This window comes from Chelon labrosus (genome assembly GCF_963514085.1).
Source record: "Chelon labrosus genome assembly, chromosome: 17".
NCBI classification, from domain to species: domain Eukaryota; kingdom Metazoa; phylum Chordata; class Actinopteri; order Mugiliformes; family Mugilidae; genus Chelon; species Chelon labrosus.
The window spans coordinates 22,243,202-22,268,158 of NC_140350.1; the positions used below are offsets into that span (position 1 = coordinate 22,243,202).

Genomic DNA, 24,957 nt, shown 5'->3' on the forward strand with positions numbered 1-24,957 from the left:
TTCTTTATTTGTCATCGTACAACTGACCCAGCCGCCACTGTGGGCCAACCTGACCCTTAGCACCCATGTTTTTTGATGATGATGATGGAGGAGACCGGAGTACCCGGAGGAAACCACACAAACATGGGGAGAACATGCACTGTATCACCGTGCTGCCCATGGTTATTTATACGTGTTGTCATCTTTCCCCGCTACGAAAAACTCACACAATGTCTGTTTCTAGAGTTAAACTCTTAACTCCTCAGTCAACAACAATGAAGTCACAACCTGGAGGCTTAAAAGTCCTGTGTGTGGCATTCAGAGGCATCCGACAGTGAGGCTGCCTTTCCAAGTGTGCAGCGTTGGTGGTATAGTGGTTAGCATAGCTGCCTTCCAAGCAGTTGACCCGGGTTCAATTCCCGGCCAACGCAGAGTCTTATATTATCCCTAATTTCCCCATGGGGATGAATGAAATCTTATCTCATGAGCGCGACTTTAATGTAAAAAGTGAAACGAGCCGTTTCGAGAACCCCAAAATGAGCTCTTTCGCTTCATCTCAAAAAGCTTTAAATGTTTTTCCTGGCAAATTTTGCCTTAGTTCGTGTTGTGGGGTTTCAAGGACTAGTTTCTGTAAAGGTTTATGGTTCCTCAAGACAATTTTGATTGTTATTTGCAATATGAAATATGAATTGGGGAAGGCGACACAGTGGTGTGGTGGTCAGCACTGAGGCCTCACAGCAAGAAGGTCCCAGGTTCGAGTGGGCCTTTGCATGTTCTCCCTGTGTCTGCGTGGGTTCTCTCCAGGTACTCCAGCTTCCTCCCACCGTCCAAAGAAATGCTGGTTAGGTTCATTGGTGATTCTAAATTGGCCGTAGGTGTGAGTGTCTCTCTGTGTTAGCCCTGTGATAGACTGGGGACCTGTCCAGGGTGGACCCCGCCTCTTGCCCGGTGGCGGCTGGGATAGGCTCCAGCCCCCTCCTCCCTCGCGACCCTCCAGAGGACAAGAAGTTACAGAAAATAAATAAATTAGGGATCACATTAACACAAAGCTAATTACCAAAGTTCTTAAACTTGATCTGACACTCAAATTTCTGGCGTTCAGTACCCAGCCCGAAACATACTCTGTGGTATAATTCAGTCAGATAACTCATAGATTATTTAAAAGCAGAATGAGTTTTTATTCTGTGCACACTTACGAGCGATTAAATATAGTAGAATGTGAATAGCAGACCCATAAGGCTCAGACCCGTAAAGATATATCGATGCCAGCTCAGCAGTGGCTGGTGAGCGTCGATACCAACTCACCAGCCACCAGAGGGAAGCCAGGTTCAGCCCACAGGTGGATGTGAGGCTTCTGAAACACCCACAGAGGCATAAAGGAATGAGCGCTGACGGCTTGAGTTCAGTGATTAAAAGGTGTTTCAGTGAAAGGAGCTTATTTAGTGAGAGACATAAAAAAAGCTAAATCAATATTCACAAGAACAGATTTTTATCTACACATAATAAGAGACAAAGACTCTGGCAGTCAAAGGCAGCTTGGTTGGTTGTCACATTTATCCTTATGTTTAACACTGTCACATACAATAGAAGTTATTTGAAATTGGCCTGCATCATGAAATTGATCAGTAAAGTCGAAAATTAAAATAGATTCAGTTTTATTGTCATTGCATATGAGATAAGATAAAATCAGATAATCCTTTATTTATCCCACAGTGGGGGAATGTGCAGAGTTGCAGCAGCATGCAGTTACAGGACAGTGTACACCAGAGATAGATAAGTAAAACATTAAATAAACACCAGAAAAGCTTGGCATCTGACCAGAAGTGCAAATAGCAAACCAGGGAAAAGAAACTAGAGAGAGATGAGAGAGACACACCATAATCTGCTCTTTTCCTCCTTTCTACTACAACCCACACATTGCTTCCTGTGGGCAGATGGCTCACACACTGCTAAACAAAACACAGTTAACCCTTTCTTTTTTCTTTTGTGTAAAAGGGTTGCAGTGTTTGAACCATGTGTGGTAATGTGGCTGCTCCAAAGTTTGGCGCTGCTAACATCCCTACCATCGGGATAGGCAAATCAAGTCATCGTTCGGGGCCCTGTGACAACGATAACTGAGAAAGGAGGCCCTCAGATGACTAACTTGTGGCATATTTTGCAACCATACATCACCTTAAACCCATGTAGGCTCTTCACGGAGCCCCCCTATTCTATCTAGCGAAAGATTCAGCTTTGGGTCTGTAGCAGCCTGTGCCCCCAGAATCAAGGAACCCCACTACTAACTCTTGATCTTGATCCTGATCCTGATTCTGATTCTGATCCTGATCCTGCTCCGTGAATGCTGCACATACCTCATACACATCATCTGGTTAAGTCTGAAGCACACCACGAGTGTGTTTTTAACCATAATATATAAAGACGACTGCCATCTGGTGGCAGCATGTGGTGTGTGATTATTTGGTCAAATTATGAAAACAGTGGAAGAACTGGCTCATCCACTCTCTTAAATTGTTATGCCTTAATTGTCTATAATCCTGTTAAAGATCATCTTAATCACTTTATATTGTGAAAATCTAATCCAATACTCACGTCCGGTGTGTCCATCTACGAAAACATATATAAATAGGTTCTAATTTCTGCTATTTGGAAGTATAACTGATGTTTTTCATTAATAGTGGCTTGATTTGCGAGGTTTGTTTAACATTTAATTTCTGGTCTACAAATAAAAAATGATTTGATGATGGATTGGCTGCGTTGCTTTCCTCAAGGTTCCTATTCAGGTAAGCAAAACATTTCTTAGATTCAAAAAACGTACTGAAATAACAAGATAAACTTTATTGTCCTTGCAAGCAGTACAAAAGAGAGTTAGTCCACTGTGGTTTTATATAAGAGCAAAAAGAAGACGGTAATAAAAAATAATAAAGTACAAATAAGAGAAACACAGTATATACAACAACTTGACCGTAATAAAAAGATGTCGTGGGTAATTATACTTTCCACAGAGCTATTATAGGAACTCGGCAGCAGTTTTTCACAGTGCCCTCTAAAAAGTACAGTCTTTGCTGGTCTGCCTTATATGTATGTTATTAAATGCAGTTAAATGCTATTTCTATTTCTGCTATATATTGCAAAGATAAAGATAGTTTAATATTGTTTTTGGTACTTTTGCGATACAGTTTTATTCAAATAATTATCTTCTTATTATTATTCATAAAAGTAATAATAATTATCATTATTTTTTTATTATAATTATCATTAATTTATTATTATTATTATTATTATTATCATTATTTTATTATATCGTGCAACATTGTTGATATGACGTATACCGGAAGTCAAACTTGAAACCACAGTTGAAGTGTTTATTTTTATTTTCTTATTTAATTTTTTCTTATTTTTATTTTAATTTTTTTTCTCAATTAGTGCCTTTTTTATTCGATTTTTAAAAACAAACTTTACAGTAGGAAGACGAAAAACAAAAAAAGACATTTAAACCACGTAACTTCCGGTGAAGGAGGCGTGTCTTAAGCTGTCAACTAACCGAAGAACAACAAAAACAAACACAACGCGTCGCCGAGGGGGTTCCGGGGACGGTGAGTGCAGTAGTCTCAAAATATACCGTATCAGTTACAAAATACAACACGAACAGGAACATGCGCTGCTGATTTCGGATGCACTAACAATGACTCGACCGTAGCAGCCGCCGAAATGTTTTTACCTTCACCCGAGCTGAAGGTAAACTTGGCTCAACTGCTGCAGAGCGATGACACTTACTCAAGGTTGGCAGCACCATCGTCGGCCCGTGCGCTCAGAAAAATATTTAAATATGCACCCTGACACTGTTAAAACGTCCAGCTTATTCTCTCCTTTGTGTACGAGCGATTTCACGCAACCAGGCCTCGGTCCTAAGCAGGCAGACCCCCTAACGGCGATTGCTATCTGCACCTAGAAGACTGTTTCGCCGAACCCCGTTTAAAAAAACACCTGGTTTAAGATGCCATCGCTTACCAGGAAGTGTCTGCAAAATATATCTTAAGACTTTTGATCTCTCATGAGTCTTTGTGGATTGACGTTTGATTCGGCGTGATTACCTGTTGATTATATTTGTTTTTTTCAGATAAACTTGGAAGTGAGTTTTTTTCATTGTCGCAGCTGAACTGCACCGCTGGGGGCAGTAGAGAGCAGTCTTTAAAGTTTAGGTTTTATTGTGGGGAAAAATGACTTCCTGTCTGTGGTGGGGGTTAGGCTGACAAATGCTTTAGAAAAAAACAATATTTTTTTTCTAAGACATACAACTGATCATCCCCAAAGTGTGACATAATATGACGGTTTTTTTAAATGGCTGAGGAGGAGGTCACGTCAGTCTGACATATGTTCTTCACACCCTTTTAAAAGACTTAAAAGATAACGTCAAGGTACTGAGCCCCCGGATAACATATCACATATTGTTCTGGAGACAGGAACCCAGCTGTCACTCCACCTTTGTTTTTGTGGCCCTTTTAGTGCAAGTTTCACTGCTTTTCATGTGGAGTGAAGGCTGTCTTAGTGTGTGGCCTTTCTTTTATTTATGAAGTGCATGTTATCTAGGACGATTTACATGTGCACACTTAAAATAATCTGTATTTTGTCCATTTTTTTTTTCTCCTCTTATTCTAATCATCATTTTCTCTACAGCAGGGACGAAGGCATGTGATCTGATGCGTCGCTGAAAACAGTCTTTCCTTTGGTCTCTGCTACATCAGAGGTAGGAATCGTAATGGGACACGATCTATGACAGAAACATCTGACAGGGTCCGGACACGACGCTCAGACGTTTGGCAAACACACCAAAAAACCCAGAGAGTTTAAGATGATCAGGCCGAGTCTGTCTGAAACTGATAGGGCTGATCGGGGGTCGAAGGAAGGGCTGTGAGCGACTGCTGTGTTTGGACAGACAAGGTTGAGGTTATATGCTCTGATAAAAAAAAAAATATATATATATATATAATATAATATTGCTGTGTGCTAGCAGCTGTTTGGAGCTTAACTTATGTATTATTTAATCAGTGGAATCATTGATTCTGTGAAAAGGCATAAAATGGTGGACGCATTCTCAGTTATCTTCCCAAGTCCAAATGTTTTCAGTCTACATTAATATAAAATGTGAAAATTTGAGCAGCAGCCAGATAATCATTTGTTTTTATCCTTGCAAAAGTGCCTAATAGTTATTGTTTTATTGATCTACAAGAGCTAAACAAACTCTTCTACTTCTACCTGATGATTTTAATAGTCCGTTAAGACTTTACACACAGTTTGGGCTTCAAATTCATCTCAAATTCATCTCTCCAGATCTCAGCGTAACGCATTCGAATGATGTCTTCTGTTGAATCAAACTAGAGAGACGAATGGTCCACTCATATAAAGCTAACTGTGCACTGGAAAAGCTCCACACCCCGTCAATCAAGTTGACTAACTGACCGGTGAACTAACTGTTTCTTGACGGAAATAGCAGCAGAAATGATAATCGTTAAAAAACGAAAATGGATCTCGGTCAGAACAGGTGGCTCGGCTTCACCGGGAAGAGCCCTGGTGTCAGCTGTGCACCTGCTCTTGTCAGTGCCGCCTCGCCTCTCGTGTTTCCGCCTCTCTGTCTGGTGGGTTATTTTGTCGTCGTCGTGGATTATTTTTAGAAATAACACGGAACACGGAATAAGAAATTTCTGCAACAAAATGAAGTTTGAAGTAGTTGTTTTTACTCTAATCCTGTTCTGCTGTTTTATCTTAATGTTCAAAGCCTGACTGCTGCAGATACAGTATGTGTGCATATCAATTAGGTGCAGATTAACATCGACACGTCACAAAAACTGGGACTGTTTTTGACTTAACTTAACAGCTAACATCTGTGTTCTCAGACATTGTTAATGTTATTGCTTAGTGTTATTTTTATATTATTCAAGATTCAAGATTTTCTTTATTGTCAATTTCTCAATACGTTCGCGACAGAATTTGGCAGTGAAACAGTCACAAAGTGAACGTTCTGGATATATATAAATATAGTGAATGAATAGAAACTTGTCTATGTACAACAGTGCAATGTACGGTTACAGCTTGGATTTAGGTGCAAAGGTGCAGTAAGGTGCAGTAAGGTACAGATAACTGTCAGGTTAGAGTCCTTGAGTCTTTTTAAGTCACTAAGACAGGTGAGGTAGAGTCCCTGTGTGATGGGTGGGTTATATACCCTGACAGACTAGTGGATGAAGCTGTTCAACAGTCTGGTGGAGCGGGCCCGGAGGCTCCGGTACCTTTTCCCCGATGGCAGGAGACTGAAGAGGGGATGTAGGGTCACCGGCGGCAATGCTGACGGCTCTGAGAGTGAGGCAGGTGTGGTGTTGACTATAACCAGAGTTACTCTGACTTTACCTTCGTGTTACTTCAGATGTTCTGAATGATCAGTTTTTCAGTGTAGATGTACATTTATCGTCCCTCACACGAAGTACAGTTGGCAAACAAATGAGGTGACCAACATGTCCAGTATAAAATGGGTCACACTATCAGATAAGAACACTATAATCAGCCGCTATCGGAGATGAGTCAGTGTTTATTGTATGTGTGAACTTTTACCTGAGTGAGAACACAAAGTATGCCAACAAGTTAAGAGTTGAGCCAAAGTTTATCTATACTATCTATATAATAAATGTAATTTATATTAAATAAAAGCCACGAAATGCTTTAGTTTTAAGACTTACAGTAAGGACAGTTATAACTGATTCATGTTTTGCCACTTTTTTTTGTATTTTGTACTTAATTTTTAGACATGATTTAAAACAGGTGTAGATCATTAAATACACATGTGAAGTGGACGCATTTACTTTTTTCAGGTTATATGATTTGTTCTCACTGAAGTCCAATAAAAGGCGTTTGAGCTCCTGTTTTGGGGGCTGGCATCATGAAGAGACAGCAGAATAAACAGCTAGCGACCCAAATCACTGTTTCTTTTTTCGTATCTGCCCAGGGCTGGAACCATGGAGGTGTCCTCTGATGAAGAGGAGGTGCGCACCTTTGTCAAAGTCATCAGCGAGAAGTACAACCCGGAGAATTTCCCCTACGGCCAAGGCATAGGCGTCGTGATTCTGCCCAGCCCTCCGGGATCGCCCGTCAAAGGTGAGAGGGAGTTATTTCGGGCTCGTCACCGGCCAGCATTCTCATAATGCCATGCTGGACTTATCAGAAGGTCGGCGCCGCATCTTGTATTTGTGTAGTGTTCTCGAGTGGAGGGTCGAGCTGACATTCGTTTTCCCAGTTGCAGATCGCCTCTTCTTGCCCAACATACTGGTTCTGAATGATTGTGGGATCACCAAAGCCGGCAGCAGGTCAGACATCGCGACCTTCTGCGCCCACGTGGTGGAGCTGGACCTGTCCTTCAATCAGCTCAATGACTGGGTGGAGGTGGGTGTTCTTCCAGCAGGTTGTTCAGACCGGAAATTTACTTACGTTGTTTTCTAAAGCAGAGCCGCCCAGTTAATATATTAGACCGTATTATTTGAATGCATTATTTGGCTGCTGCTGCTGCTGAGGTGTAAACAACATGCGTCCTGGTTGAACTGATCACAAGTGGACGTATCTGAATCTAATTGAAGACACATTCGAGATTTAATTTAATTAAGGATGCATTAAGGTCCGATCTGATCACATTACTGTGGAAAGATGAACCTAATGCATCCGGGGCCTCGCTGAAATTGTGTAAGGGGAGATTTACCACATTCATTTAGTGCTATAATAGGAAATGCTGCTTTAAAAAGTACTTCAAATGATAAAAGAACAGCTTTTCAATAAATATTTGCTCATAAATTAGCAAACTGATACACAAAGTCACACAAGAATCAGTGAACAAATTAAATGATTGAATATCAGTATGCAATGTATCGTTTGGTTTCCACAATAGTGACTTCGGCCTTTATTTACTTTATTTACTGTTATATTTTTGCCTCTGCGTGCATGTGCTTCCAGCTTTATCTGGGTCTCTAGCTCAGTGCAAAGATGAATTAATATATAGTAGCATAACAGGTAAGCGTGAGACTTCATTACGGTAAAGATATTAAATTCAAGTGTCCCAGTGCGATGATGGTGAACCGGCATGCATCATACCGGGGCTCCGAACTTTAAACAGCTAAATGGGATGAATCCGTTATCCATTGTGCACGTGAAGGAGATCCTCTGAGATCTGTGCGTACGCTGTGTTTTTGCTGCATCTAGTTAGTGATTTAGTCGAAAGCGCTGCAAACCAGAGGGAACGCGCAACGCACTGTACGTGAGAGCCTTGTGATCGGGGCAGCTGGATGATTTAAGTGCTGGCTGGAGGCAGATGTCCCGCCGGCTGTGTCAGCTGGCACACCTATTAACACTCGAGCTAAGTGGCTCAGACCTGGCTAAGGTGTGATCGTTTATTATTAAGCAGGGTTGACGGATTAATTAATTTGTTAAAGTAAGGAATAACCATAAATTGTCCTTTCCTCATGTGTTTTCATGAGTTTTAGAGCTGTTGTTATTTTATTTTATGTTTTTCAAATGTCAAGTTGAACTGAAACTAAAATCATTATAGTCTGAAACAATCACTTTGTTTGTTTCTTATCGGGCCACAAATGAAAATAAAAGAAAATGTGAGTACAATACAAAACGCCTTCAAAATGCACATACTGTAGAATAACATAATAATGACATCACAGATCCTCAGAAGTTCATACGGAAGCTACCTTGCTCTCACAAATGTTTTACTTTATCAGCATTTACTGTCTTTCTGTTAATGCTCACGCGTGGCCAGATCTGCACCATCGTTTCCAACATCCCTCACCTGGACTTCCTCAACCTGAGCATGAACCCTCTGGGCGGCGTGGAGCTGGAGCCCAGCATGGCGGAGGTGTTCTCCAGGGTCCGGCGACTCATCCTCATTAACACGAACGTCAGCTGGGACACCGTGCACACGCTCACTCGGCATACACCGGAGTAAGTGATGAAGCAGGGAGACGGTGCCTGTCGCTGTGCTGCTGGTGGAATCACGGATCCGGAGATGCTAGATCTGTGTATCCAGAGTCTGATGTGTGATTAATTTAGACTCGGATTTGGTCAGTTTGTGCTGCACCTTCTCTACATTTGCATTTCTCAAACCGTTCACTGCGCCTTGTTTTCCAGGCTGGAGGAACTCTTCCTGTGCATGAACGGCTACAAGACTGTGTCAGAATCCAAGACGTCCTGTCCGTCGCTGCGCCTGCTGCAGATCACAGACAACCAGCTGCAGGAGTGGGCAGAAGTGAGGAAGTTCGGGCTGCTGTACCCCAGCCTGAGCGCTCTGGTGCTGGCCGATAACAGCGTGGACTCTGTGGGAGACAACAAGGAGACACTGGAGCGGCTGTTCCCCAACCTGCGCAGCATCAACCTCAACAACTCAGGTCTGGATAGTGAAGATTGTGCACGTTGTCAAGTAATACCAGCTTTAGCCTTTTAATCTCATATGTTCTTATTTTGTTCAGGTCTTAATAAGTGGGAAGACATTGAAAGACTGAATTTATTTCCAAAGCTGGAGGAAGTCAAAGCTAAAGGGATTCCTTTATTGCAGTCTTACAGTACACAGGAGAGGCGTAGCCTCCTTTTAGCACAGTAAGTCTGGAGACGCATACACATTATGCAGGGTAGTGGGATTACTTCTCAACTTTAGACTACATATTAAATGTCTGACACTGAGTCATTAACCTGGCCTGCAGGCTGCCATCTGTGATCATGCTAAATGGGAGTGAGGTGTCGAAAGGTGAGAGAGAAGATGCTGAGAGGTTCTTCATCAGGTACTGCCAGGACTATCCAGAAGAGGAACTGCCTGAGAGGTACACACACATTACTTATACCTTTTTTTTATAGCTAATTGTAAAGGAGGATCTCTTTAGTGATGCATGTGCTTATCACATGAAAAAAACCCCAGAACTGGAAGAGGAGTATAGGTTAGGACGGCTCTGATTAGGTTGATTAGGACGGGGACTGATTCCTCAAAGGGACGTTTGAACACAGTGATTTCATCTCTATGTTGACCCATGTAGGATTTCCATCTGATATTTAGAATGGAATTTCCTGCACCTTGATTTGAGGTTTGGTCACAGAATCTGTGATGTTGACTAAGACTTAGAATTAGATTTTAAATGTATGTATTACTTTAATAATTAATCTGCCAAATTCATTCATTCATTCATTTTCTGTAAACTCTTGTGGGACTGGAGCCTATCCCAGCTGTCATTGGGCTAGAGGCAGGGTACAGGGTACCTGGACAGGTCTCCAGTCTATCACAGGACTAATACAGAGAGACAGACAACCATTCACGCTCACACCTACGGCCAATTTAGAATCACCGATTAACCTAACGAGCATGTCTTTGGACGGTGGGAGGAAGCTGGAGAACCTGGAGAGAACCCACGCAGACACAGGGAGAACATGCAAACTCCACACAGAAAGGCCCCAGCCGGCTGATGGATTAAAACCCAGAACCTTCTTGCTGTGAGGCATCAGTGCTAACCACCACGCCACTGCGCCGCCCAATCTTGACAACGTCTGTGTCTCAAATTCCTAATATTTCTGTCAGCCGTTATTAATAACCCAAAGCTAGGACGTGCAGGTGTCAACACTCGCCGCCGCTCGAGAGAACTCGCACCGTCACCGTGAACACCTGTGAAGTTGTGACAACGGCAACAGCTCGCTCTTTGTCCTCGACACATTTTTTTCACAGTATAAATTTTTGGGAAGTCCTCCTCATCGGTTCCCGGCGGTCGAATAATTGCTCACCGGCTGCATTCCACTTAACCTCAGCAGAATGTTGGGGAGGGATTTCTGAAGGAAGGTGTAGTCCCTGACTGGGGGAAACTAACCTTTGGGAGACAATGCCACCAGTCTCTCCCTGCTCAATGAGTCCTTTGTGCTGGGAATTCTCTGATTGGAAAACTGATACACTAGCTAGCAGGTTGATTTTTTATTTTTTTTTTACATATACACCTACTCTGTCAAACCTTAATTTGAGAGATTTGTTTTCTGATGTCACTGGAGTGGTCCCAACACTTCTGGCCATGAGCTATTAATATATATCTTTTTACATATTGTGTTCAAGCCTCCATCTGCTATCTAAAATATCACATTTCGTTCATGTTTGTGCTCAAATCCATCTCTGATTACATTTTTTTTCATATATACACATTTGCGGTCTTGGTGCGGTCTTGGTCCGGTCTTGGCCAGGTTCCCAGTGTAGGTCCGAGGTTAGGGATCACCACGGCTGCATGTGGGGCGTTACGTGGGTGTCGGACACGCTCGGTAGCCGCCACTATCCCCTTTCCTTTCCGACGGGGCCGTGGCCTCGCTACCCCAAGAGATCAGAAACACTGCAGGGCGGGTCACAGCCTCTCGGGTGAACACATCCGACACGGCCCGGCTTTGAGTAACCGTAAACGCAGCCTCGAAAACCATAAATCGCCCCTCCCCCGATAACGATTTATACACCTCAGCAATTTATTTTAAAAGAGAACTGTGGATAATCTAGAAACGGAGCACGGGTTGAGGAGCTAGTAAACAGAAAATGTGTTGACTGGGCAGGAAGGATTAGCGGTGAGGATAGAGTGAAAGAGAGAGCAGGGTCAGAAAAAGAAATCTGAGCGTCAGCATATCCAGTAGAATAAGTAGAGAAGGCCTGAAAGGGGGACTGGACCTGGATATTGAGAGCCAGGCTTTGAGTGAAGTGGGAAAATCAACATTTTAACTTCCTAAGCTGGTCATCTTTCAACCAGGAGCTGGGAGAAATTAGAGAGCGAGGTACGATGAAATGCCAAGAGAGAAGATCTGGGCTAGATAGCGTCTCCAAAACCTGTTTTTTCTGCTGCTACTTTCCCGGCCATTATCGAAGAATGCCGAAAAGACAATCGGCATGCTGACTTGTTATCACCTGCAGCGGTTTTTGTCCCATTAGGCCGTGCTTACCACCCTTAAATGAAGCCTTTTAGCTAAATGGCCTCTCTTAGAATGGCACTTTGTGCAGCGCGGCCTCGGACGAGAATTCCCAGGGTGGATCGCAAGGTTTTGGCCAGAAACCCCCGGGCCAGGGGACCGGCTTTGTGGAGGGGTTTTGGGGAGGGAAGTGAAATTGCTTTGATTGGCCCAGCTGTTACAGTAGCTTTGAAAGCGCAGGCCTTTTCTCCTGGATTTTATTTAATCGTTCCTGGGTCCTTATCTCGAGCACACACTCCCCCGAGACGGCTGCAAGCTTTCTCACGGCAAGCAGGAGGCCAGGCAACTCTGTGTTTCTCTGCTGCCTCTCAAACACGCACAGTGTTTCCATCCACCTGTTTTTTTGGACGCTTAATTTGATTATATAACAACGTGAGTGGACGCACTTGAAATCAGAGGGGAAAACTGAAATGTCTCAGTTTTGTCTATAATAAACATGTCACGCTTAATTATTCTCTTTAATCCTTTAACACCAAAGTCCCAAAATATCCACATGGACTTTTGTGCTTATTTTGACTATAAAACTGTCCTTTGAGTGCCTGAATGGCTGGAACTTCCAATTACTGGGTAGTAATTGTAGTAATGACACTATATTGGCTGCAAAGTGCAACATCTCAGCTTTCATAAAAAACCACCACGTAATTACAATCCAAAGCGCGTTTGTGCAAATGTGCCCGCCTGCTGCACATTCAGTTTTAAGCTCCGCTTCACCAGAAAGTGCAAAAGACAAACGATAAGAATGCATAATCGCAACTTCTCTGAGTTGAGTCCAGACAGCAGCCCTTTCTCCAAGTTACCGCTTATCAAAATGCCACAAAGTACACATGGATAATGCTATCTTAAGTTGGAAGCATCGGCCAGAAGCACATCTTTTTCACGTAGACGCACGCAAACAAATTGTTTTTTAGCGGTAAAATAGAAAAAGAACTCATTCATTCAGTCGTTTTCTGTAACCACTTGACCTCTGGAGGGTCGCGGGGCGGCTGGAGCCTATCCCAATTGTCAATGGGTGAGAGACGGGGTACACCCTGGACAGGTCTCCAGTCTATCACAGGAAAAATAACTGTTTATTTATTTACATGCAACAAAGAGAGTTGCACATTATAACATTTATCTATGTGCGCCCTGAACGCGCCAAACTGACGTCAAAGAGCTGGTCTGCAGCAAAGACCGACATTGACAAAGGACATCTCCTTTGTCTGAGCCAAAAAGCAGCACTTGAACACACCACAAAGGCTACAGCCAATGGCCAACTGGGACATAGGTTATGTGTAAAAAGGAGATAACTCTTCCTACCAGCAGGTGGCAGTAGTCTGTATTCATCATTCAAAATGGGAAAACAGGAAGAACAACTGTTAGCTGTGATGCTAGGAAGCTAGGAAGAGCTACAAACCAAAAAAACAGTACAGAGGTGACCTCCTGAATCATGCTGCTCAGTTGGTCTGTAGTTAATTTATTCTAGATGATCATGATGTTGAGGAAATATCAGCATGTACATTCAGATGGGTTAGGGATAGGGTTTACTGTTGCTTTCTTCTGAACTGATCAGACGCTCTCCAACACACGGCCGACTCTTGGCTTGCCTCTTCATTCTTCTGACCTTCTCGAAATTTTGTAGGTTTTGCAACAACAACAAAAAAATCAAAAGCATGACTGTGAGAACTTACTTTTCTTTTTTAGGTACCACATCCTCGTATCCAAGTATGGCCAACTGGCTCCACTGGCAGAGGTGGACCTGAGCCCCCGCTGCACCACGGTGGACGTTCGCTGGGGCGAGAGGGTGGAGGCCATCAGCCTCCGTCTCGAGCAGACGGTGGGTGACCTGAAGAAGCAGCTCAGGTCTCTGTTCCAGCTGCCCACCAACGGGATCAGGCTCTTCTACATCAGCCAGGAAATGTGCTCCGTCTTCGGACCTGAGGAGCTGAAGTGCGGCTGCAGGGCTCTCCATTCCTACAGCATTCGCGACGGGGATGAGATTCTGGTAGTGCCCAAAGTCAAAAGCCGCTGCAGCTCCTCAGATCTTTGAGTCGGGAGCTTCTCTGGTTTGTGGATCAATGGGACTTGAGGAGTTTTAGAGAATGAACACTTACTGGATACTAAGCTTTGACTTGAGTCTTTTGTTTTTAGATTAAAAAAAGGATGATATTTTTGTCAGTGTTGAATGTAAAGACGTTTGCTGTCCGACATTTTTAAAGGGGACCCTATCATGCTCTTTTCCAGTTCCACGTTTAATATGAACATCCAACATTGTTACTTTTATGCCAGAAAATGAGGAAAAGCATAATACGTCCCTTTTAAAGATTTATATTTGGGCTTGTTTTTGCCTTTTTTTTTTTTGCTAAGGACAGTGAAGAGGGAGACGGGAAATCCGGGAAACAGAGCAGGGGTGTCGGTAATCGACCCGTGCACGCGCCCAACATTATTGAACAAATTTATGCAATAGTATATTTGCACATCGGGGTTTCACATTCACAAAGGTTGGAACTTGAGTGAAAGCTGAACATTTTGTAGTGGTGGAGACGGTAGTTTACATCTCTCTTATAAAAACTTTAATATAAATTCAGACAAGATGCAAATAGTCCCTTTAAGGAAAAGTTGAACTGACAAGTTGTACGCTAAAGTTTGAAACTAAAACCATTTTATAGTAAAGAAAACAAAAAAACAAATACCAAAGTTCAGATGGAAATTGGATCTCAACAATACCCACAGTGTTTTTGCAATGACTGGTTTTGAATAGCTTTTCTGCAGAGTAGTCAGCAGTTCTTCTACATTTCATGTTCCTGTTCATTGTTGTGTTGGAACATGCAGTTTGGGCTCATTGTAGCCCAGCACAGCTCCCTTAAAAGCCAACATGATGACAAGCAAAGAACCTTATCGGGAACTGAAATGAACCAACACAAGATTTTCATGTGACCTTTAATTTTCTAGCCGTTGCCAAGAGTTCGTGAATTGGGTACTTTTATTATTTTGTGTGTGGTTGGGGGGGTGAATAATTTGCGATTTATGTACATTTTCATGCCCATGACTGACTCAAAAGAGGCTCTATTTTTCTAACCTTTATTTAAGCAGAGTGGATTTACTGATAAGAATGTTCTTTAGCGGGAACAAAAGTGTGCACAGAAGTGACTTCCCTACTTCTACTTGTTACCCAGATTAGACTATTTCACGTGACGAGCTAAATATCCTGAGATAACCCCACTGTGGGATGTATGAATGCCATGTGTTGGGGATAACCTAGATCACACTGCTACTCCTCAGTCAAGACGCCTTGGCAGAAAGTCGAGACAAGTCTGAGGTGAGCTTGGGCCCGGGACAGAGAAAAGAGTGTTGATGCTCGAGTTACTGCGGGTCTTCGGGCTTGTCCAGCCGATGAATGGGGCAGCTCTCTCTCTCTCTATTGCTGCAGAGGCAGCTGAGAAACGTTGAGGCCCAATCTGTAGGGTAACCACACACCAGCTGCTGTGTCACGGAGACTTCCGTTGCATTTAAGTCGGAATGGGTTCACCAAACAGGCTCCCTGTCCTCACCCGTTCGCCTCAGTCTCTGCTTGACATCCGTTTCACAAGACGTGGGGTTGTGAACTTCTCCACCGGTAGAGCCAAATGTTGATTAAGGTTTTCAAAATGAAACAGTCGGCACAGATAGTGGAACACATTATCACCTACAGCTCTTTTTCAGTGCAGGAACTTGTGTTTCTACATTAACGCTCTTTTAGGGTGTTGTGGGACCAGACGCCCTAACTTACGTACGTAGCCTACGCCGGTATGAGCCATTTATACTTGTACGCTCGTCAGTCTGGCTCGCTCTGTAAAAACTCCTCCCAAACGCTAGTCGGCGCTTTTTGTTTCTACTTCCTGCTTCACTTTCAACAATGGCAACTGAAACTTTCGCCGAAATTTGGCCAAAGACGAATCGTACAAATGTTTGTATCTCCGAACTTCCTCAGTTAACCTTTCCTCAAAGTGTTCCATCTTTATTGATCCAGAACAATCGGAGAAAATTGCAGAGATGGAGAAGCAGCTGGTAAATACTAAATCGGGAATACGCCACTACCGAGCGGACCAATCAAAGCTCTTGCGGTCTAGTTACATTTCTGGGGAGGTGCACGTCAGGCTACGGCGTTAGGGTCTACGTAGGGTCTTGGCTGTCGCCCAATAGCTACAGTGAATTTTCACCTTTTTGAATTCTGTTCCTGCACTGTTAGACCTTAGAAGTCTTTTGGTCCACTTCTCCATGTCTTATCATTTGTCTCTTCTGACAAACGAGTGCCGAGTCATCTTCCTTTGTGCGGCAAGTGGTCGCATACTATTTCTGTTTGTCCGTATTGTGCTCTAATGGTGGCTGGTGGTTACTGCTGTTGTCTGTTGTCCTTGTTGTGAAGTGATCGCACTGTGTCTCGACCAACAAATGATGTAATGGCAGGGCTCCGTAGGAGGGAAACATATTCCCAGGATTTTGAAAAGGGAAGGGGTCAGAGAACAGTGGAAACAAAGGCTAAAGCTGTGATCATGGCTACGTGTTATAGTTTATCAAATTCCTGCTGTGAAAACCAACTTTCAGATGTTACAGTTAAGTCAAACTTGGACACTCCACACAAACTGAACCCAGGTGCATTCATAGAGGCTTGGGTCACAAACATATCTATGGTATCCTTTGTGAGCTTGTTGTGTACAGACTGTTAGGACTATATTGCGAGACTTACCTTTATGCACATAGGCGCGAATAATTTGCTAAAGTTGACAAACCCCAAGCCTTTTACTGGAGGGTTATATTGTTTTACACTGGGCACACTATCAACGAACATCAGGAAGCTTGCAGAAGTAGTCTTTAAAATATTGGAGTGCTGTGTCATGTTTGGAGGTACTTGGATTTTTTTTTTTTTTTAGCACACTTACGCCAATTATACCTTCAAGTGAAGTTTAGCCCTGTGCTATTGAAAGCGTGTGAAAATGTGTTGTGGTGCCATCGCTCTGTGTCAGCGTCGCTCCTCTGACACGGACTTTCTTTGTGTAGTAGATAACTGGAGATGTCCTTTTTTTTGTTATATTGACTTGTATTAACCTATGTGATGGGGAGTGGTTCAGTGGAAACTAATGGGGTAAGCGTGAAGCGTTTTTTTTTGCGTGGAAGTGGGTCGCTCTGAGTCGTTTGGTTGGTTGGTTGGTTGGTTTGCATGTTCTGGTATTTCTTTGTGTTTGCTTCAGTATTTCATTTCAGGAAAACAAAGTTGTTCGTGGGCATTTGTAATTTTGACGTTATTATCTACGTTCCCGTCACTTTCACCTCTATCCTCCTTCAGCACCAAATACAGAATTTATTTACAGATTTTTAAAAAGGTTATGATAATAATAAAAAAAATCTCTAATGCAGAATATGATGTTTTAATTTTTGTCATGTTTGCTGTCTGTAGTTTCTATTGTGTGTCTTCAATTCTTGTTTGCTTTCTTGAGATCATAATGCTATTTCTATACCTGTACTGTACAATGGGGCTTTCACTTCTTTTAAAGAAATAAATTATAATTATTCCAGCTCATTTGAGTGTTACATTTGTATATTTCGGCATAATAGGTAACATAATTTAAATGTACCCTTTGCAATAATTGTATAACTGCATTTTGTGCCACTGTTTTCCGACGTCTGTTGAGTTTATTTCTATCATGTGTCTTTTGTGGGTTGAAAGTCATGCTTTGCCTTTTTAATCGCACAGCCATACACCGATCAGGCATAACATTATGACCACCTTCCTTATTTTGTGTAGGTCTACCCTGTGCCTCCAAAACAGTGACTCATCAAAGAATGGACATGGGCCTTCTGAGGGTGTCCTGTGGTGTCTGGCAACAGAAAGCTGTTTGGGAGGGGGGGGTCTTTGAGGGGAGGGGCCTCTGTGGATCATCCCACAGATCCTTGGATCAGTTTGGGATCTAGTGAATTTGGAGACCAGGTGCTGTTCTTCATGTTTTTTGTTTTTTTTTTAGTTTAGTTTTTTAGTTCCTAAAGTGTTTTTGTGTGTGTGTCTGTGTCAGGCTGCATCCTGCTGGGGATGGCTGCTACCATCAAGGAGTGTCATTGCTATGGGGTGGGGGTGCCTGGTCTGGTCTAGGTGGGTGCTACATGTCTAAGTAACATCCACACCAATGAATGCCAGGTCCAAAGGTTTCCCAGCAGAACATTGAATTGTCACAAGATGGTCCATGTTATTCACTTCGGTTTTAATGTTGTGGTAGATTGATGTATATTGGTAATGGTATTTAAATTTTTTTGGCCTTCTGCACTCCCTCAAATGGCTTCATATTTACAGCCTGTGCAAGGGCTGAATATCGCAGAAGGCTTAAAGTTATGCACATGTCACTTTAAGCGTCAGGTGGGTGCCCTCACTATTGTCTGCCTGGATGTGACCTGCCTGCCCAGCTCCACTCATGCGCCATCAGTTTTTTTAGTTTTCCCGGAGACACCACACAAAATCTTAATCTCCTTGGGAATGGGTGATGACACGGACAGATCATCCGTCTCTACGTACTGAAAACAGTCAATGCTCTTGACCAAAGTGTCACAGGCAATGCAATCCAAAGAAAAAAACAAAAACTATATTGGAAAACTTTTCTTCTCTAACCATTTCAGCATCCTGATTGAAAGACAAGGTATGGAGCGGGGCACTGCTCGTGTTACAGGCAGAACGGGCCGGTGATCAACGTGCTCGGCTCCGTTTCGCAGCCTGAATGCTTGGCCGTGGAGAAGATGGAATTCGGCAGATCTTCTCTCTTTCTGGCAATCGAGCTGCAAACAGTTCATTCCATATGTGTCAGGCGGTATTGTGTTTCTGGGGCATTCCCTCTATACCCGCCTCCCCTCCTGCTCTACCAACAGCATGGCTCTAATCCTGTGTGGGATATCTATGCCACCCAACCCTCAGCCACCACCGTCACCGTCAGGACCCCTTTCTCAGGGGTTGGGAGTTAAAGGATTTGGCCTTTCAGTCCCAAAAGCTGCACTTAACATTTTAATGGGATCTTCTTTTTTTATCTGGAACATTATCATAGATTTTAGTACATGGACATTCGTACCTTAGTGACTTCTTTGGAACCTTCAAGTTTAATCTTTCTCAGTAGTTTGCATTGGGCATATCCAGTTTGGGAAAGGATTGACTGTTGATTGACTTGATATCCTGAAAATCTAGGGGTTGACTTTTGAATTTTTGTGAATTATCTTGTCTGGCATTTGATACATATCCATTATATCCTGGACGGATAGTTTCTAATGACGTAGATGATTCTCTGACACTTCATTCAGATTAATCTTAATCACTTTGGCTGTGCCTTGACATTTTCTCTAGCGCCACTACAAGATTGACATTATTTGGGTTTTGATTGCTAAAACTGGCATGCGGCATCCCCTTTTGGTGCTGACTTTTTAACTAGCACCTTCAGAGTACCTCCTCAAAACATTTATGCTAAATGTAGCCCCACAGAGATGCCAAGATTGGTTTCTGAGTGGAATTAAATATGAGTATTGCCAATAAATACAGGACACTAGTTGACAGTTTCTTGATCACTGGTACAGTACATTCCTAAAATGTGCCTGCATTTTCAGTGTGGATCCAAGGAGCAATGCATCATTCCTAGAACATGAATATGGCTTAACTAGTGTCACTGAACTTGACGATTTCACAAATGTAAGGTCGGGCAGAGGTTGGAAGATGGATGCGGTTGCATTGTATTGCTCGTAGTTAGCACCTTGTTGCATAAACAAGACCTGGCTGTGCAGTCGGTACTTCGATCTACCCCTGATCTGCCCCATTGCATTATGAAGTGGTGACTAAGGGCAGGGGGGTTGCTGAACAGGTCCTATTGTGTGCTGAGGTGAAGGAGTCATCGGGGTAAGAAGGTTTGGGTTACTGGTAGGAGGTCCACCATTGTTAATGGAGAGGAAGGAGAGGAGGGCAGGGCAGAGCCAACTGCTGGGCATCAGGGGTTGAATTAGAGTGGTCCACGCCACGGATTAGGTGACTACAGAACAGAGCTCAGAGGGTATCCAGTCCAGGACCTTCTTTGTGAAGGTCAGGCTTGATGGATTCTCCAAACCTTGTGATGCTGGGTACTTTGACCCTGTTCCCACACAGTGTCCTGCTGCTGCATACACACCTTAGATGCAATTTACATCTCTATTGTTTTAAACTTGGCATCAGAAAGAACCGTATTCACCTTGTTAGTCATGACAAAATGTTTCCCTGGACCTTTTAGGTCTGTGGACAGTTTTTGTCAGTGCGGTAGCCAATATCACAACGATACAAGACACAGTGACAAAATGTGAGTGGAAATGGATTTGAAATGATGCTGATAGGTGTCTGGTGTGATCCCCATTGCAAGATGGCCTCTGAAATTGCGTGTTATGGCATATCTAAGCACGCTGATTCTCTTGGCGGCTTCCATGTCATTGAAATCTGTACTGCCGCTCTTCATAAAACCAACGTTTACCTAGAACGTGTCCTGGGATCACCACCATCAAAGAAAAGTCTCTTTGATGGTGTTGATCCCAGCTTTTCGCTCATTTCAGGCCTCAGGGGTTCAAGTGAATCATGTTTTACAAGGTGATCATGAGGCAAAACGCTGGAGTACCCAGGGTGAAAATGACTGCTGTTGTAATCACCTCGTGACTGAAGCCACTCAAGAGGTTGTACTTCAGTACATGTAAAGAAAAGACCATAGGGAGAAACTTTTTCAAGTGATCGTTAAAGTTGGACTAGTTCAGGTTAAGGCTGACCGCCCAAGCAGGGCTATCATTTCCCATCGTGTTTTCCCTCTCCTAACTGTAACTGAAAAGGTGCGCAAGAGTGCAAACACGAGAAACCGGGCGTATCGACCCATCTCGGCCGACTTCTCCGTCCTCGCCTTTTCCCAAAGCACAAACCCCACATTGGGAAGCTCCCTCAGCCCACTAGGTCATGTCTAAGTGTTGATTTTTTTTTTTTTGTCCTTCTTTGTGCGACATTCCCTTTGACAAGTTGCTTAAGAGTATGTGACCATTTACACAACAAGACGTGGGAGGTATAAAAGAAGACTCCTCAGAGAGTCTGAGTTCTGCTTAATGGGTAGCCCGGGCCCTGCCCTCAGTTCTGGAGCCTTTCACACGTCTTGCTCCTTGCCTATCCAGTTACTTCCACTGTCCTCTGGCAACAAAGGCCCAACTGACTGCCCTCTCCTTCCCAGACCCTATCGGCATGGATCCACCTGAGATTTCCCCACACTATCTCTCCAGCATCTATGGAAATGAAGTGTCTTGTATAACCTTGTAAATGAGGCCGTTCCTAATTAAAAAAAAAAAAAAAAAAAAAGGGAGGAGGGGGTACACAGGGTATCCAAAGTGACTCATGTTAATTCTGTAACTCAAGCTTCCACGGAGCTTGAAAAGCGATGTTTCAGACTGTGTGGGTCTTTCTGGTTTTTGTCCATAAATGCTCCCAGAGTGAGACTGTACTACATAAGTGAGTTTGTGCACTGAGTGAACTCTGACAAACTGAGGCCTAATGCAAAGGCAGTGTCTAAATCAACCATTTTTATATAAATTGTCTGCTCCTTCAGACGGTGAGTGAAACGAGACCCGGGCTTTGAATGTCATCCTTCCAAAAAGATAAAAGCCGAAGGGTTTTCCTACCAAATCTTCCATGAGAAGAGACACGTTTTATCATCATCTGGCACTTTGCTGGTGTTAATGACAGATCCTGCCCAAAAGGCTTGCATTCATCCCATATGAGAGCCGCTCTTTGTGCAAAAACATTCCTCTTCTCCCGCATTTAAAATCTCAGCAATTCCCTTGCTTTCCATTTCCCACCATCATTTCCAGATCTCTGACCTCCCCTCTCCCCTTCTTCCATGTTGCTCTGTTTCCACTCCCTCTCTACCTCAGATTCCTATGCTGTCCCTCCCCTCAACCTCCCCTCTCCTCATCACCCCCCTCCACCCCTTCCTCCTTACCCAAACACTGATCTCAGATTAAGGTGAACACTATCCCCTGTAAAGTTTGCACCTGCTTCTTCAGGCAAAGTTCCTTTGCACCACTTTCCAACGCCAGCCTTTGAATATCCACACTTTATCCCTCGAAGGACATCGGCAATTTTAAAAACCGCAACATAAACCCCCTGGATTGTTGTTGCCCCTGCTGGTAATCCTGTGGACTTGGAAGCAGATATCCAGCTGCCCTGCTGACCTTCCATCATTTCCACTGCCTCACTTTACCCCCTCCATCACTCGGTGCATGGTCCTCTGCTGGATGGTACGCTGCTGTGTGGAGATTGCCAGGTTAGACTAGTGAGGTGCTAGATGTCCATCTTCTGAAACCAGGTGAGTGCATATTCCATCAATAGTGGGATTTATTTATGACTTGGCTCGGTCAGCACGTGCAATTTTTTACGTGATTTACGTGAGTTTCGAAGACATACATTTGCAAAACTGCCTTTACCAGGGTTGGGGTCACAAAGTCCTGTACATTAAAATGCATGTTCATGACAGTTTTTATTTTTATTTATCCTAAAATCAACTTGTGAACCACAAAAATGTATGAAGTCATAAATTTAATTCAGTGTCATTTATTAGAAATCACATTGATCTATCTAGACATCTGCCTGTAATGAAATCCATGTAAAACGTGCTTCAGTGCGGAAATTAAATGTCTCATGTTGCTTCTTTGACACAGAAAGAGCTGTGTCTCTTTGACTGTCACTCCCGAGATAAATAAGTGTCTTGTTCCGCCTTTATCTTAATTGCCCCCCTCTTAAAAGCCACTAAAAGGAGGTACTGCCAGTCAGATAAGGTGGTGAGCAACGAGAGTCAAAAGAGCAATTTTGATAATCTTTCTGCTGACAATGTATGATGAGAGGCCGATGACATTACAGCGGACCTCTCTCACCAGTGCCCACTAACCTTGGCACACCTGGACACAATTTAACATCGGCCTGAACCGATTTCACACATTAGAGAGAGGACGGAGGTTTCAGAGAAGCGTCCAGTTGACCTCACAGTCCTCACGTTACTCTCTATAATACACTATTTTTACTTTTTGAGATTTTATTGCCACTGGCGGTGAAATTAGACCACCTGCTAGTCTCATTGTAATGTATCTGTTTAATGAAATCTTCCCTTCTCATTTACAATTATCTTTATTTTAAATATTCTTGATTATATGCACATGAAAGGAGCGCGTAGAGGAAGCCCTGCAAAGCACTATACAAACTGAATTCCCTAATAAGTACATTTAAATATCTTATTTTACAGAAACATCATATTTAAATGGTGGTTAGCACTGATGCCTCACAGCAAGAAGGTTCTGGGTTTGAATCCGCTGGCCGACTGGGGCTGCACGGGTTCTCTCCAGGTACTCCGGCTTCCTCCTACCATCCAAAGACATGCTCGTTAGCCCTGTGATAGACTGGAGTCTAAATTACCTCAAAGCAACCCGTTAACACCCCTGTTAATGATTTGGGGCTTGGGACCTTAGATGCTGACTTTCTCATAGCTAGCAGGCCAGCTAGGCTAATAATTAGCTCATCTCCACTATGCGGCAACACATTTCCTGTAATCAACCACACATTAGAACAGAAAGAGAGAGAGTTGGAGAATTTGTAACAGGTGTTCTTTCCAAGAAAGATGGGAACTCCCATGAAGATGAAGAAGGGACCGGTTTTCACGTTAATGTGTAAGCGCTTTAATCATTATTCAGAAAGCTTTTGGAGTTTCAACCCATTATTCCAAAAAAACTGCTGAAACGAGGGAAACTGAACTGGAAAGGTTTCTTTAAGACGTTTCATCCAAGTACCCTCTTGAGTTCTAAGTGACTGGTGATGAATCAGGATTTTAATGGAAATAATGGACGCAACCTGAAACTCTTATGACTAAGGTCTTTCATGACCTTTACGGACACTAGCATGACTAGGTCGTTTTAAACCCTAGACATGTGAGTTCCAGGTGAGGCAACACCACCCGATGTCCCTATTTAAACCCCAACTGCCCACCAGTCATCCATAAAAAAGAAGCTGAAACAAAGACAATTGGATTTGTAAGGTTTCTTGAAGACATCTTGTCACTCATCCAAATGATCACCCAAAACTCCATGTCTAGGGTTCATACTTACCGTAATCAAGAAGGCGGTTCACCCAGGGCGAGGCTCAGCCATTGCACTTCCTGCGAATTCCCCAAATGTGGGAATCTCGACTGCATAATTTCTGGTAGTGGGACACTGCATTTGGACTCTCCCCTGATTTTTGACCAAGCAATTTCCCTTGTGGAGCAAAAAGGTTTATCTAAGTCTAAGTCTAATGACCTAGTCAAGCAAGAGTCTGTAATGGCCATTAAAGAATCTAGTCGTGCAAGTTTCAGGTGGGCACTACCTTCAGATGTTCCCATTAAAACTCCCCACCAGTCATTTATAACTAAAGAAGCTACCTGGATGAGGGGCGAAAGTACAGTTGCTCTTGTTTCAGCTTGTTTTTTTTTTTGGATACACCACGACTTGGATGACTGAGAACCTTCACAGATATCCCCATCCATTAAACAATTAAGTTCCCAGTCAGTGCCATATGGTGACCGTATAATCTGCCAAACTGGCTGTACATTCGACTTTGCCACTGGGAATCTTGCCAAGCCAAGGCACTGAACAACCCCAAAGGGCCACAGCAAAGACCTTTGGCAATTCAAACCTACTCACTTAAAGCCATTAGTGCCCCAGTGTTTACGCTCCTCTCGCTTTAGCCAACAAGGCATGGATGCGTCCCAAACAGAAGTAGTAATGAGTTCCTAAGCAGCCTCGCGGCTTCAGACACTGAGACGCTGGAGCAGAGTGGGCCAGTCCAGTCAGCTGCAGGGAACTGAAGCACAGAGAGCCCCGTAGTCCACTGTTGCCGAATCACATGGGACCGTAAGGCAAATGTGATCCTGATACATTGTTCTGGCTTGCATAATAGGGCCTTTTCAGGGCTCCTCAGGGGAG

General features: G+C 43.4%; 1 protein-coding gene across 1 annotated transcript in view; it reads left to right on the plus strand.

The window, feature by feature from the left end:
• The first annotated feature begins 3,500 nt into the window (after positions 1 to 3,500).
• Positions 3,501 to 24,957, plus strand: part of tecta (tectorin alpha) — a 38,923-nt gene continuing 17,466 nt past the window's right edge. The window contains exons 1-8 of the mRNA XM_084565036.1: positions 3,501 to 3,572; positions 4,654 to 4,723; positions 6,971 to 7,119; positions 7,265 to 7,404; positions 8,777 to 8,958; positions 9,145 to 9,401; positions 9,483 to 9,609; positions 9,714 to 9,830. Coding sequence (XP_084421162.1) covers positions 6,981 to 7,119; positions 7,265 to 7,404; positions 8,777 to 8,958; positions 9,145 to 9,401; positions 9,483 to 9,609; positions 9,714 to 9,830 — 962 coding nt within the window. The 5' untranslated portion in view covers positions 3,501 to 3,572; positions 4,654 to 4,723; positions 6,971 to 6,980. The remainder of the gene's footprint in view (positions 3,573 to 4,653; positions 4,724 to 6,970; positions 7,120 to 7,264; positions 7,405 to 8,776; positions 8,959 to 9,144; positions 9,402 to 9,482; positions 9,610 to 9,713; positions 9,831 to 24,957) is intronic.